The 14,547-nt window shown below is 43.4% G+C and overlaps 1 protein-coding gene across 1 annotated transcript in view; it reads right to left on the bottom strand.

Moving 5' to 3' along the window:
- Positions 1-77: 77 nt before the first annotated feature.
- rb1 (retinoblastoma 1) overlaps positions 78-14,547 on the bottom strand; it is a 44,656-nt gene continuing 30,186 nt past the window's right edge. Inside the window, 10 exon segments of the mRNA NM_001124256.1 lie at positions 78-648; positions 859-905; positions 1,019-1,161; positions 1,263-1,293; positions 1,570-1,718; positions 1,865-1,978; positions 2,150-2,254; positions 2,364-2,509; positions 2,626-2,771; positions 14,203-14,318. Coding sequence (NP_001117728.1) covers positions 578-648; positions 859-905; positions 1,019-1,161; positions 1,263-1,293; positions 1,570-1,718; positions 1,865-1,978; positions 2,150-2,254; positions 2,364-2,509; positions 2,626-2,771; positions 14,203-14,318 — 1,068 coding nt within the window. The 3' untranslated portion in view covers positions 78-577.

The raw sequence follows: 14,547 nt of genomic DNA, 5'->3' as shown, positions 1-14,547 counted from the left end.
AATTAAGTTCCAGGTTATACAGTCACATCACAAGATTTAAAACATGTCAGATGTCAATGAAGGTAAGGTGTGTTGATTGTTTCTGTAAAAAAAACATTACGCAGGTCTGCCTGTTCAGAATCCTTGAGGTTATTTCAAGTCAGGTTCCTACTTCAAAATAGACCAGGAAGAGATATGTAATACATATTGCATCAACCACCCTGACTTTATGAAACTCCAGAAGACCAAGTCAAAACAACAATTTCTTATAACATACCTTTAAAACTAGTGTCCCTCTATAAAACATGGTAATACTCACTTGATCTTTTTTAAATGTATTTTTTTAAACACTCCGTTAAAGAATCCACACTAAACAACAAAGAGAAACAAGACTCCTCTGTATTCACAAATTACTCTCAAAAGAGTATCGCTTAAATATAAAACAGGCCAAACTAAAATATAAAAAAACAAAAGCACAGGAAAAAAATGTATTCCTTTTTTCAAGGGATGGTTGGGGGTCTAGCATGTCAGGGGTAGGGAGTAGTCTCTGGCACCTGTACACTCAAACAGTGCTGGACAGTAAGTCCTTCAGTGAAATTCAAGGCTTGTCCTTTTCGGACTCTGCATCATCCTTCATTTTCTGTTCCTGCATACGGGTCCGAGTGGAGCCTGAAAAACAGAGACAACCTTGAGTTTCATGGCATACATACAGAACAACAGACAGTTAACAGAAAGACAGACTACAACATTTGAGGTAGATAAAAGCAAAGTCTATTGGATTACAATGTTTGAGGGATGGTAAAAGAAACGTAGAACTGATAATATACAAAACGAAGGATGATGAAAGCAGAATTCAGGTAAAGCCAGAAACAAACGTACCTATCTCTGCAAGTTTCTGTATCAGTCTCGACTCTTCACCAGGTTTGCTGTGAGGAGAGCAAGATGAGATCAGCAACTTATTTCAACCGTGCCTCACCTCTGCATGAACACAACATTCTGCAGCCTAGTATAACCAAAATGAAAGATGGCTATCTCCTACCTCTCATCAGATTCATCCTGTCCTTCTACATCAAAGCGCAACCTCTTCAGGGGCTTGGGGGCGGAGCTCATATCCAAACTCCTCTTCAAGGACCTATCACTGCTGTTCACCATCGCATTGATCTTCTGGAACTTATCAGAGGTCTGCAGAGGAAACAAGACAGAACATCATTTTAGTGCACTGGACACAATGCCCATTTCAGGAAAGAATATTTTCCACTATGTTGATGAAAATGATCACTTACTCCAAACGATTCACCGATCGATACCAGGATTCTGTGGAGAACAAAACACAGGGGGGAAGTTAAAAAAAATAATGATTCATAGAGATTTTTTATTTTATTTTTACATTTACTAGTTAATAACGCAAAAAATTTAACAGACATTACCATAACAAAATAGGAGAGAAATTCACAAAATTTGCTCACATCTTTGCCAGTTTGGAACTGAAACATCAAGATAATGAAATGTGCCTCAGCTATAAAATCGGTTCATCACTAAGCGCATACAAAACAAGGTGTCAGCCTGGTTCATGGGTGGGAGGGTACTGACCTGGTACGTGGGGTCATGACTGGAGACATGCGTGTTGGGCTCTTCATGGGAGAGATATAGACGTTGTTGCTGCCAGGCACTCTCAGGGGGGAGTTGGGGAACTTGTAGGGGCTGCGGGGGATGTGTGGGATGGGAGACAGTGTGGGGGGCTGGGGGAGAGAGACCGTAGGGAGTGTGTCAGTAGAGAATACTAGAACATTAAGACGGCAAGCATTTTGAACCTGCGTGTGAGAGATCAGGACCATGTGAAGTATGTTGCGGTGCCACAAAGGAAAACGCTAACTGTCCGTCTCACCCTGGGAGAGGCGTACTGCAGGATGTTGGTCTTCAGTTTCTGCATGAACACCAGGTTGTAGAAGACAATGATGGAGTCATACTGGCCCTCCCGGATTAACACGTGCTTAAATGTCTGCAAGAAAGACGGGGAGATGAGATGTTCTGCATCTGTGGTAATCCTTCCTCTCATCTGACTTAATAAAGCCTGCCACACTAGCCATATGGAGCAAGTCCTTTTAAGTCCCTCATGTCTACACTACAGCTCCACAGCAGGAGTAGATAGTTCATACCCCTGTGTACTCACCTCTTGGTTGGTGTTGGGCATGTTCTTGTAAGCAGTGACGATGGTCTTGAAACGCAAGTCCACGTTCTTCACCTTGCATATGGCGTACATGGCCGACATCATCAACTGTTTGGGGATAAAAAAGCCACAGGTGTCAAAGTTGTACATGATCATGTATAGAGTGTTTTGATCGCACAAATTGCATCAGAGTACGTGTGTGAACACAGCACAGTACCTGGTCCAGGTGGCGGTCTCTCATCAGTTCATACTCATTCTGCAGTGTGTGCTGGAACAGAGTCCACATGATTGGCTCCAGCTCAGGGTGAGAGGTCAAAAGTTGTGTGTAAAGCATCTTCAGCCTCATGTAGGCCAGCCGGTACACTACAGGAAAAACACAGAACGAGTTAGAAACCGGGTTACAAAGACAGACAACCAGTCATACACAAACAACACCCCACCGACGACTGTAGACCAACTACCAGCTAGTGAAATCTTACATTTTTTGTAGAAGAGGCTGAGAGAGTTGGACTTTGGGTGCCTAGGGGTCTGATGGGGCGCCGGGGCAGAGGGCTGAGAGGAGGGTGGGGCTGTAGATTCAGGGGCTGGCAGGGTACGGCTACTGGGCCGCACAGGGGAAAGATACCTGCCAGAGAGGAATAACAATATTAGAAAAACAATAGTACAAGCTTCAAGCATAACAATGAGATGGATCAGTGACGCACAATTATTTCTTAAACCATGTTCTAAAAAAGGTTAAATGGTCAATGTCCTGGAGAGATCTTCACAGGTTTTCAACCTAACCTCTGACCAGTCTTTCCCAAAGCCTGGGGCTTTGATATCGGTTACTGTTGGTCAGTGTTCATGTGGCCAGACAAGCCCATTATCCCCCACCCTGTTCACTTCACCCATTCACAGACTTAACATTCCACAACTACTTAGTTTATGCTTTGTCAGGGTTCCGCAAAACAACTTTGATAAGATACATGTTGTTCCTAAATGCAAGTTACAAGAAGACAAGGCTGAAAGTGTACCGTGCTTTTTTGTGAGCATTAAAATGCAAGAGCATACCAATCCATCTTATTAACCTCAAATTGGTGGTTATCAATCCTTTGGGAAGAAGTACAACTTGCGTGCCTTCCCAAGCCTGAAAGGGATGCCATTTGAAAAACAAACAACATTTACTACTCAGATCTCTGGCACCCATCCATGCTTGACCGGATCTTACTCCAGCTTTGTAACAAAAACATTGTAACAAAACAACGGTCAATGAAAGGTTGTGAGTGTATGACCCAATTAAGGTTGGGCAATATTACGATAGCATCGTCTATTGATGATGCTTGACATAGATTGTCGATGATGACATTGAGAAGTGACAAATTGTACCAACTTCTGTATTCATGTAAGCAACTGATTGAACAAATCCTCACTTATCAGTATCTGCAATTTGGCAGTAAGCCCAGACCTTGTTTTGAGAACAAAAGCTATCAGTTTCAAGGTCTCAACATAGAGAGAAGAAGCTTTGTGAGGTATTGGTCGGTCACAAGAATGAAGCAAACGTTAACCAATTATGAACGATGAATAAGCTAAATCATGCAAATTTGACGTATACTGCAGATAAGGGAATGGGACTGCCCCATTCAATGGTGCATTACGTTTGTTGGAACCTCTCCAGCTTGCCGACAATTATTAATTTAAGATTGACTTAGAATGTCCCTGTGTAAGAATTTCCACAGCAGCTTTCTCACAATGAATCTAAGTTACATCTCAAAAAGTTGTTTGAAATATATATGTAATAATGACAATTACAACAATACTGAATGAACACTTATTTTAACTTAATATAATACATAAATAAAATCTATTTGTCTCAAATAAATAATGAAACACGCTCAATTTGGTTTAAATAATGCAAAAACAGTGTTGGAGAAGAAAGTAAAAGTGCAATGTGTGCCATGTAAAAAAGCTAACGTTTAAATTCCTTGCTCAGAACATATGAAAGCTGGTGGTTCCAGTTCTTCAATATTCCCAGTTAAGAACGGCGAGGATAGCTGTGCTACAAGCCCAGCTTCAGACGCAATCGCTAAGCAAGGGTAATTTCAGTGTAGGAAAGGATGAAACAGCGTCTGTGCCACCAGTAAGTGCAGATAGTATAAATCCCCTGGCACAGTCCCCGCAGCCAGACAACTTTCTCACTGTTTCTGGAAGGAAACGCTGTAGGAACGCTCAACCGGTGTCGCTCATTCAGCCGACAGAAACTTTCAACCGGTTTTCCCCATGAAGCAGCGGGTCGGAGTCAGAGGCCGAGTCTTCTCTGGTCTCTACTCCTCCCGTTACGGGGTCTGAGACGCCGAAGCTTCCCACCATTAGCTCTGACAAATTGAAAACTCTAGTCATTGGCGACTCCATTACCCGCAGTATTAGACTTAAAACGAATCATCCAGCGATCATACACTGTTTACCGGGGGGCAGGGCTACCGACTTTAAGGCTAATCTGAAGATGGTGCTGGCTAAAGCTAAAACTGGCGAGTGTAGAGAGTATAGAGATATTTTTATCCACGTCGGCACCAACGATGTTAGGATGAAACAGTCAGAGATCACTAAGCGCAACATAGCTTCAGCGTGTAAATCAGCTAGAAAGATGTGTCGGCATCGAGTAATTGTCTCTGGCCCCCTCCCAGTTAGGGAGAGTGATGAGCTCTACAGCAGAATCTCACAACTCAATCGCTGGTTGAAAACTGTTTTCTGCCCCTCCCAAAAGATAGAATTTGTAGATAATTGGCCCTCTTTCTGGGACTCACCCACAAACAGGACCAAGCCTGACCTGCTGAGGAGTGACGGACTCCATCCTAGCTGGAGGGGTGCTCTCATTTTATCTACCAACATAGACAGGGCTCTAACTACTCTAGCTCCACAATGAAATAGGGTGCAGGCCAGGCAGCAGGCTGTTAGCCAGCCTGCCAGCATAGTGGAGTCTGCCACTAGCACAGTCAGTGTAGTCAGCTCAGCTATCACCATTGAGACCCGTGTCTGTGCCTCGACCTAGGTTGGGCAAAACTAAACATGGCGGTGTTCGCCTTAGCAATCTCACTAGGATAAAGACCACCTCCATTCCTGTCATTATTGAAAGAGATCATGGTACCGCACTTCTCAAAATAGGGCTACTTAATGTTAGATCCCTTACTTCAAAGGCAATTATAGTCAATGAACTAATCACTGATCATAATCTTGATGTGATTGGCCTGACTGAAACATGGCTTAAGCCTGATGATTTTACTGTGTTAAATGAGGCCTCACCTCCTGGCTACACTAGCGACCATATCCCACATGCATCCCGCAAAGGCGGAGGTGTTGCTAACATTTACGATAGCAAATTTCAATTTACAAAATTTTTTTAAAAAAAAATGACGTTTTCGTCTTTTGAGCTTCTAGTCATGAAATCTATGCAGCCTACTCAATCACTTTTTATAGCTACTGTTTACAGGCCTCCTGGGCCATATACAGCGTTCCTCACTGAGTTCCCTGAATTCCTATCGGACCTTGTAGTCATAGTAGATAATATTCTAATCTTTGGTGACTTTAATATTCACATGGAAAAGTCCACAGACCCACTCCAAAAGGCTTTCGGAGCCATCATCGACTCAGTGGGTTTTGTCCAACATGTCTCTGGACCCACTCACTGTCACACGCTGGACCTAGTTTTGTCCCATGGAATAAATGTTGTGGATCTTAATGTTTTTCCTCATAATCCTGGACTATCGGACCACCATTTTATTACATTTGCAATTGCAACAAATAATCTGCTCAGACACCAACCAAGGATCATCAAAAGTTGTGCTATAAATTCACAGACAACACAAAGACTCCTTGATGTCCTTCCAAGGACGCCAGAGGACAAAAATCAGTTAACCACCTAACTGAGGAACTCAATTTAACCTTGCGCAATACCCTAGATGCAGTTGCACCACTAAAAACCAAAAACATTTATCATAAGAAACTAGCTCCCTGGTACACAGAAAATACACTAGCTCTGAAGCAAGCTTCCAGAAAATTGGAACGGAAATGGCGCCACACCAAACTGGAAGTCTTCCGACTAGCTTGGAAAGACAGTACTGTGCAGTACCGAAGAGCCCTTACTGCTGCTCGATCATCCTATTTGTCTAACTTAATTGAGGAAAATAAGAACAATCCGAAATTCCTTTTTGATACTGTCGCAAAGCTAACTAAAAAGCAGCATTCCCCAAGAGAGGATGACTTTCACTTTAGCAGTGATGAATTCATGAACTTCTTTGAGGAAAAGATGATGATTATTAGAAAGCAAATTACGGACTCCTCCTTAAATCTGCGTATTCCTTCAAAGCTCAGTTGTCCTGAGTCTGCACAACTCTGCCAGGACCTAGGATCAAGAGAGACGCTCAAGTGTTTTAGTACTATATCTCTTGACACAATGATGAAAATAATCATGGCCTCTAAACCTTCATGCTGCATACTGGACCCTATTCCAACTAAACTACTGAAAGAGCTGCTTCCTGTGCTAGGCCCTCCTATGTTGAACATAATAAACGGCTCTCTATCCACCGGATGTGTACCAAACTCACTAAAAGTGGCAGTAATAAAGCCTCTCTTGAAAAAGCCAAACCTTGACCCAGAAAATATAAAAAACTAAATTGGCCTATATCAAATCTTCCATTCCTCTCAAAAATTGTAGAAAAGGCTGTTGTGCAACAACTCACTGCCTTCCTGAAGACAAACAATGTATACGAAATGCTTCAGTCTGGTTTTAGACCCCATCATAGCACTGAGACGGCACTTGTGAAGGTGGTAAATTACATTTTAATGGCATCGGACCGAGGCTCTGCATCTGTCCTCGTGCTCCTAGACCTTAGTGCTGCTTTTGATACCATCGATCACCACATTCTTTTGGAGAGATTGGAAACCCAAATTGGTCTACACGGACAAGTTCTGGCCTGGTTTAGATCTTATCTGTCGGAAAGATATCAGTTTGTCTCTGTGAATGGTTTGTCCTCTGACAAATCAACTGTAAATTTCGGTGTTCCTCAAGGTTCCGTTTTAGGACCACTATTGTTTTCACTATACATTTTACCTCTTGGGGATGTTATTCGAAAACATAATGTTAACTTTCACTGCTATGCGGATGACACACAGCTGTACATTTCAATGAAACATGGTGAAGCCCCAAAATCGCCCTTGCTTGAAGCATGTGTTTCAGACATAAGGAAGTGGATGGCTGCAAACTTTCTACTTTTAAACTCGGACAAAACAGAGATGCTTGTTCTAGGCCCCAAGAAACAAAGAGATCTTCTGTTGAATCTGACAATTAATCTTAATGGTTGTACAGTCGTCTCAAATAAAACTGTGAAGGACCTTGGCGTTACTCTGGACCCTGATCTCTCTTTTGAAGAACATATCAAGACCATTTCAAGGACAGCTTTTTTCCATCTACGTAACATTGCAAAAATCAGAAACTTTGTCCAAAAATGATGCAGAAAAATTAATCCATGCTTTTGTCACTTCTAGGTTAGACTACTGCAATGCTCTAATTTCCGGCTACCCGGATGAAGCACTAAATAAACTTCAGTTAGTGCTAAATACGGCTGCTAGAATCCTGACTAGAACCACATTTTTTTTATCATATTACTCCAGTGCTAGCCTCTCTACACTGGCTTCCTGTCAAAGCAAGGGCTGATTTCAAGGTTTTACTGCTAACCTACAAAGCATTACATGGGCTTGCTCCTACCTAATCTCTCTGATTTGGTCCTGCCGTACATACCTACACGTACGCTACGGTCACAAGACGCAGGCCTCCTAATTGTCCCTAGAATTTCTAAGCAAACAGCTGGAGGCAGGGCTTTCTCCTATAGAGCTCAATTTTTATGGAACGGTCTGCCTACCCATGTCAGAGACGCAAACTCGGTCTCAACCTTTAAGTCTCTACTGAAGACTCATCTCTTCAGTGGGTCATATGATTGAGTGTAGTCTGGCCCAGGAGTGGGAAGGTGAACGGAAAGGCTCTGGAGCAACGAACCGCCCTTGCTGTCTCTGCCTGGCCGGTTCCCCTCTTTCCACTGGGATTCTCTGCCTCTAACCCTATTACAGGGGCAGAGTCACTGGCTTACTGGGGCTCTCTCATGCCGTCCCTGGAGGGGGTGCGTCACCTGAGTGGGTTGATTCACTGATGTGGTCATCCTGTCTGGGTTGGGTTGCTGTTTGGGGTTTTAGGCTGGGTTTCTGTACAGCACTTTGAGATATCAGCTGATGTACGAAGGGCTATATAAATAAATTTGATTTGAAGAAGTTTTAGGTTGTAGTTATTATAGGAATTATGACACATCGACTATCTCTCTATACCATTTGTATTTCATATACCTTTCACTATTGGATGTTTTAATAGGCACTTTAGTATTGCCAGCCTAATCTTGGGAGTTGAAAAATGGCACCGGAAGAAATGGCAGCAGTTTTACAGGAGCCCAACCAATTTTACCATTATGTGTTTTTTTCCGCGTTACTTGTAACTTATTTTGTACATAATGTTTCTGCAACTGTATCTTATGGCAGAAAAGAGCTTCTGGGTATCAGGACAGCGATCACTCACCTCGGATTAGACAAAGAGCTTCTGGATATCAGGACAGGGATCACTCACCTCGGATTAGACAAAGAGCTTCTAGATATCAGGACAGGGATCACTCACCTCGGATTAGACAAAGAGCTTCTGGATATCAGGACAGGGATCACTCACCTCGGATTAGAGAAAGAGCTTCTAGATATCAGGACAGTGATCACTCACCTCGGATTAGACAAAGAGCTTCTGGATATCAGGACAGCGATCACTCACCTCGGATTAGACAAAGAGCTTCTGGATATCAGGACAGGGATCACTCACCTCGGATTAGACAAAGAGCTTCTGGATATCAGGACAGTGATCACTCACCTCGGATTAGACAAAGAGCTTCTGGATATCAGGACAGTGATCACTCACCTCGGATTAGACAAAGAGCTTCTGGATATCAAGACAGGGATCACTCACCTCGGATTAGACAAAGAGCTTCTGGATATCAGGACAGTCAGTGATCACTCACCTCGGATTAGACAAAGAGCTTCTGGATATCAGGACAGGGATCACTCACCTCGGATTAGAGTGTGTCTGTGCATATTTGTAAACAACAGCTGGTGCACGAAATCTAAGGAAGTCTCTAGATTCTGCTTGCCTGTAGAGTATATTGTGATAAATTGCAGGCCACACTACTTGCCTAGAGAGTTCTCAGCTATACTTTTCGTGGCTGTTTATTTACCACCACAAACAGATGCTGGCACTAAGACCGCACTCAGTCAGCTGTATAAGGAAATAAGCAAACAGGAAACCACTCACCCAGAGGCGGCACTCCTAATGGCCGGAGACTAATGCAGGGAAACCTAAATCAGTTCTACCAAATCTCTATCAACGTGTTAAATGTGCAACTTGGGAAAAAAATATATTAAAAAAATAATCACCTGTACTCCACACACAGAGACGCGTACAAAGCTCTCCCTCGCCCTCCATTTGGTAAATCCGACCACAACTCTATCCTCCTGATTCCGGCTTACAAGCCAAAATTAAAGCACGAAGCACCAGTGACTCGGTTTATAAAAAAAGTGGTCAGATGAAGCAGATGCTAAACTACAGGACTGTTTTGCTATCACAGGCTGGAACATGTTCCGAGATTCTTCCGATAACATTGAGGAATACACCACATCAGTCACTGGCTTTATCAACAAGCGCATCGAGGACACTGTCCACATAGTGACTGTACGTACATACCCCAACCAGAAGCCATGGATTACAGGCAACATTCGCACTGAGCTAAAGGGCAGAGCCGACGCTTTCAAGGTGCGGGACTCTAACCCGGAAGCTTACAAGAAATCCAGCTATGCCCTGCGACAAACCATCAAACAGGCAAAGCATCAATACAGGGCTAGGATTGAATCATTCTACACCGGCTCCGACGCTCGTCGGATGTGGCAGAGCTTGCAAACTATTACAGACTACAAAGGGAGGCACAGCCGCGAGCTGCCCAGTGACACGAGCCTACCAGACGAGCTAAATCACTTCTATGCTCGCTTTGAGGCAAGCAACACTGAGGCATGTTCCGGGCGACTGTGTGATCCCGCTCTCCGTAGCCGATGTGAGTAAGACCTTTAAACAGGTCAACATACTCAAGGCTGTGGGGCCAGACGGTTCACCAGGACGTTTGCTCTGGGCATGTGCTGACCAACTGGCAGGTGTCTTCACTGACATTTCCAACATGTCCCTGATCGAGTCTGTAATACCAACATGTTTTAAGCAGACCACCATAGTCTCTGTGCCCAAGAACACAAAAGCAACTTGCCTAAATGACTACAGATCCGTAGCACTCAGGTCCGTAGCCATGAAGTGCTTTGAAAGGCTGGTAATGGCTCACTTCAACACCATCATTCCAGAAACCCTAGACCAACTCCAATTTGCATACCGCCCAAACAGATCCATAGATGATGCAATCTCTATTGCACTCCACACTGCCCTTTCCCACTTGGACAAAAGGAACACCTATATGATAATGCTGTTCATTGACTACAGCTCAGCGTTCAACACCATAGTACCCTCAAAGCTCATCACTAAGCTAAGGAACCTCGGACTAAACACCTCCCTCTGCAACTGGATCCTGGACTTCCTGACGGGCCGCTCCCAGGTGGTGAGGGTAGGTAGCAACACATCTGCCACGCTGATCCTCAACACTGGAGATCCCCAGGGTTGCGTGCTCAGTCCTCTCCTGTACTCCCTGTTCACCCACGACTGCATGGCCAGGCACGACTCCAACACCATCATTAAGTTTGCAGACGACACAACAATGGTAGGCCTGATCACCGACGAGACAGCCTATAGGGAGGGGTTCAGAGACCTGGCCGGGTGGTGCCAGAATAACAACCTATCCCTCAACGTAGCCAAGACTAAGGAGATGATTGTGGACTACAGGAAAAGGAGCACCGAGCATGCCCCCATTCTCATCGACGGGGCTGTAGTGGAGCAGGTTGAGAGCTTCAAGTTCCTTGGTGTCCACATCAACAACAAACTAGAATGGTCCAAACACGCCAAGACAGTCGTGAAGAGGGCACGACAAAGCCTATTCCCCCTCAGGAAACTAAAAAGATTTGGCATGGTTCCTGAGATCCTCAAAAGGTTCTACAGCTGCACCATAGAGAGCATCCTGACCGGTTGCATCACTGCCTGGTACGGCAACTGCTCGGCCTCCGACCGCAAGGCACTTCAGAGGGTAGTGCGCACGGCCCAGTACATCACTGGGGCAAAGCTGCCTGCCATCCAGGACCTCTACACCAGGCAGTGTCAGAGGAAGGCCCTAAAAATTGTCAGACACTCCAGCCACCCTAGTCATAGACTTCTCTCTGATACCACACGGCAAGCTGTACCGGAGTGCCAAGTCTAGGACAAAAAGGCTTCTCAACAGTTTTTACCCCCAAGCCATAAGACTCCTGAACAGGCAACCAAATGGTTACCTGGACTATTTGCATTGTGTGCCCCCCCCCCTCTTTTACGCTGCTGCTACCCTGTGTTTTATCATAAATGCATAGTCACTTTAACTATACATTCATGTACATACTACCATAATTGGCCCGACCAACCAGTGCTCCCGCACATTGGCTAACCGAGCTATCTGCATTGTGTCCCACCACCCGCCAACCCCTCTTTTTACGCTACTGCTACTCTCTGTTCATCATATATGCATAGTCACTTTTTTCAAATGTCTTTTTACTGTTGTATTTCTTTAGTCGATTTTTTTTAGTCGAGAAGTACCGAAAATATATTTTATGGGACAAGAGACACCCATTTCATTCACACCCATTTCAGTGAACTAATCCATTGTGAGGCAGACTAATCTATTGCAGAGACTGCGGGGATGGCACAGTCCAAGAAAGGGAGTGTGGCTGGACAATGCAGGTCTCCCTCCAGAATTCACTCTCTCCCACCAATTTGTGCACATTCATTGTTTCATAACTTCATTGTGTGAATTGTTTGCGTTTGTTTGCTTATTCCTAATCTACAATGTTTGTTTGGTTACGGTAATGCATTCAATACATTATTCCTTTTACCGTTCTCATTGTCAGAGGGAGTGGACACGTTTGCAGAGCGCACAACCTATGCTACACCTATGAGAAACAAGTTTTGGTTTATTTCATTATTTTTATGAGTTTTGTCAATTTATTCATTGTATTTTGTTTGGAGCCTCCAGTCAATGATGAGTAAGGACATGCACCTGATTATGCACAGAAGTAGGCCTATAGGCTGCCTGGTCTGCGCACAAATGTAGGCAAAAAAAATGTGTCCATTTGGGGATCTGAATGTATTTCTGATTGGCTTAATGCACAACCACTAATGAGCTGCGGAGCTTCTCAAAGTAATGTTTTCTTCACCTCAAACAGCAAGCAAAGTTGGTTTTTACAGCCATTGAGATTTTTTTTATTTCACCTTTATTTAACCAGGTAGGCCAGTTGAGAACAAGTTCTCATTTACAACTGCGACTTGGCCAAGATAAAGCAAAGCAGTGTGACACAAACAACAGAGTTGTTACACACATGGAATAAACAAACGTACAGTCAATAACACAGTAGAAAAAAATTGATATACAGTGTGTGCAAATGAGGTAAGATTAGGGAGGTAAGGCAATAAATAGGCCGTAGTGGCAAAGTAATTACAATTTAGCAATTAAACACTGGAGTGATAGATGTGTAGTAGATGAATGTGCAAGTAGAGATACTGGGGTGCTAAAGAGCAAAAAAATAAATAACAATATCGTCATGAGGTAGTTGGATGGGCTATTTACAGATGGGCTATATACAGGTGCAATGATCTATGAGCTGCTCTGACAGCTGATGCTTAAAGTTAGTGAGGGAGATACGAGTCTCCAGCTTCAGTTATTTCTGTAATTCGTTCCAGTCATTGGCAACAGAGAACTGGAAGGAAAGGCGGGCCAAATGTTTTCATTTGTTGGCTTTATAGGCTATTTTTACATAATTGGAAATAGATAGATTAACCAAATGAAATTGATTGAGATACAAAGACGTTGTTATAAATTATATGACAATGTTCCACGAAAATGTTCATATGAAAACCATAACTGGCACACATATCGGTAGAAATGGTAAGATAAATTGGCATTCCACATGAGAAAGTTTACCGACTCCTTGTGTAGCCTATTACCGGCAACTTCAGGAGAGTAATGGCAGAATCTACAAAAGCCAGTAGGAGTGGGAGGAGAATGGTCAGGACAGCTTCAGTTCTCCCTGTTCTTGTTATCTTGATCTCTGGTTCCCTCGAGTCATGTGTCTTATTTCATCAAACAGTGAGCTTAAACCATCAGACAAGCTCAATGCATATATATAGTTGATTTTATACACATAGGGTGTAATATGTTTTAATTTACAGTAAAAAAGTTAATCTCAGATTTTTTTTATTATATATAAAAATAAAAAAAATGTGTATATATATATATATATTATTCAATTGTAGTGATTCACATGATTTCAGGATAAATCCAGCAGTTCCCTATGCTGGGTAGTGAAAGCAAACACTCAAAGCAAACACTCAACCATGAGCACCACGGAGCCTTCAAAAGAACTCTGGGACAAAATAGTGGAAAGGCAGATCAGGAGTTGGGTATAAAAATATTTCAAAAGGCCTTCAATTAAGAAGTGGAATGTGTATGGCACCACCAAGACCCTGCCGTCTGTCAAAACTGGATGACCGAGCAAGTAAGAGACTGATCAGAGAGGCTACCAAGAGTCCAATGGCAACTTTGAAAGAGAGATAGGCTTTTACTGCCAAGACTGGTCAAAATGTGCATGTGATAATATCCCAAGCACTCCACCAAATCTGGCATGTATGGTAGGGTGGAAAGAAGGAAGCCATTACACAAGAAAGCCCACCTTGAATGCAGTTTGAATTATGCAAAACAACACAGACATCATCATATTTCACAATGGAGACTGTGAATAAGGTGCGTTAGTGTCAGATGAGGGTGGGGACTTACAGGTCCGCTGCAGTGTGGTTGTGCTGTAGGGGCTGGTTGAGGGTGGCAGGGGGCTCTGCCTGCTCCACTGGACCCTCCTCACGGGTCCGTTTCAGCAGCTCAAACAGTGGCGAGTCCTAGGGAGAAACACACGGAACAGCATTCATTAGACAGGCACTACAGCATTTCACACATGCACCGAAGCACTACAAACACAACAGCAAGTAATACCAATTTCATGGAACTTGTTCCTAAAGCTCATAATGTCATAATCAACACAATGTACATTACACTATGTGCCTAAAAGTTATTACATTATACCTCCATTATTGGCATTGTATTACATTATCAGAATTTAATACATTA

This window comes from Oncorhynchus mykiss, chromosome 10 (assembly GCF_057628025.1).
Source record: "Oncorhynchus mykiss isolate SJ-2025 chromosome 10, ASM5762802v1, whole genome shotgun sequence".
NCBI lineage: Eukaryota > Metazoa > Chordata > Actinopteri > Salmoniformes > Salmonidae > Oncorhynchus > Oncorhynchus mykiss.
Note: the sequence above shows the minus strand (reverse complement) of the source record. Positions and strands in the feature narration are given on the sequence as shown.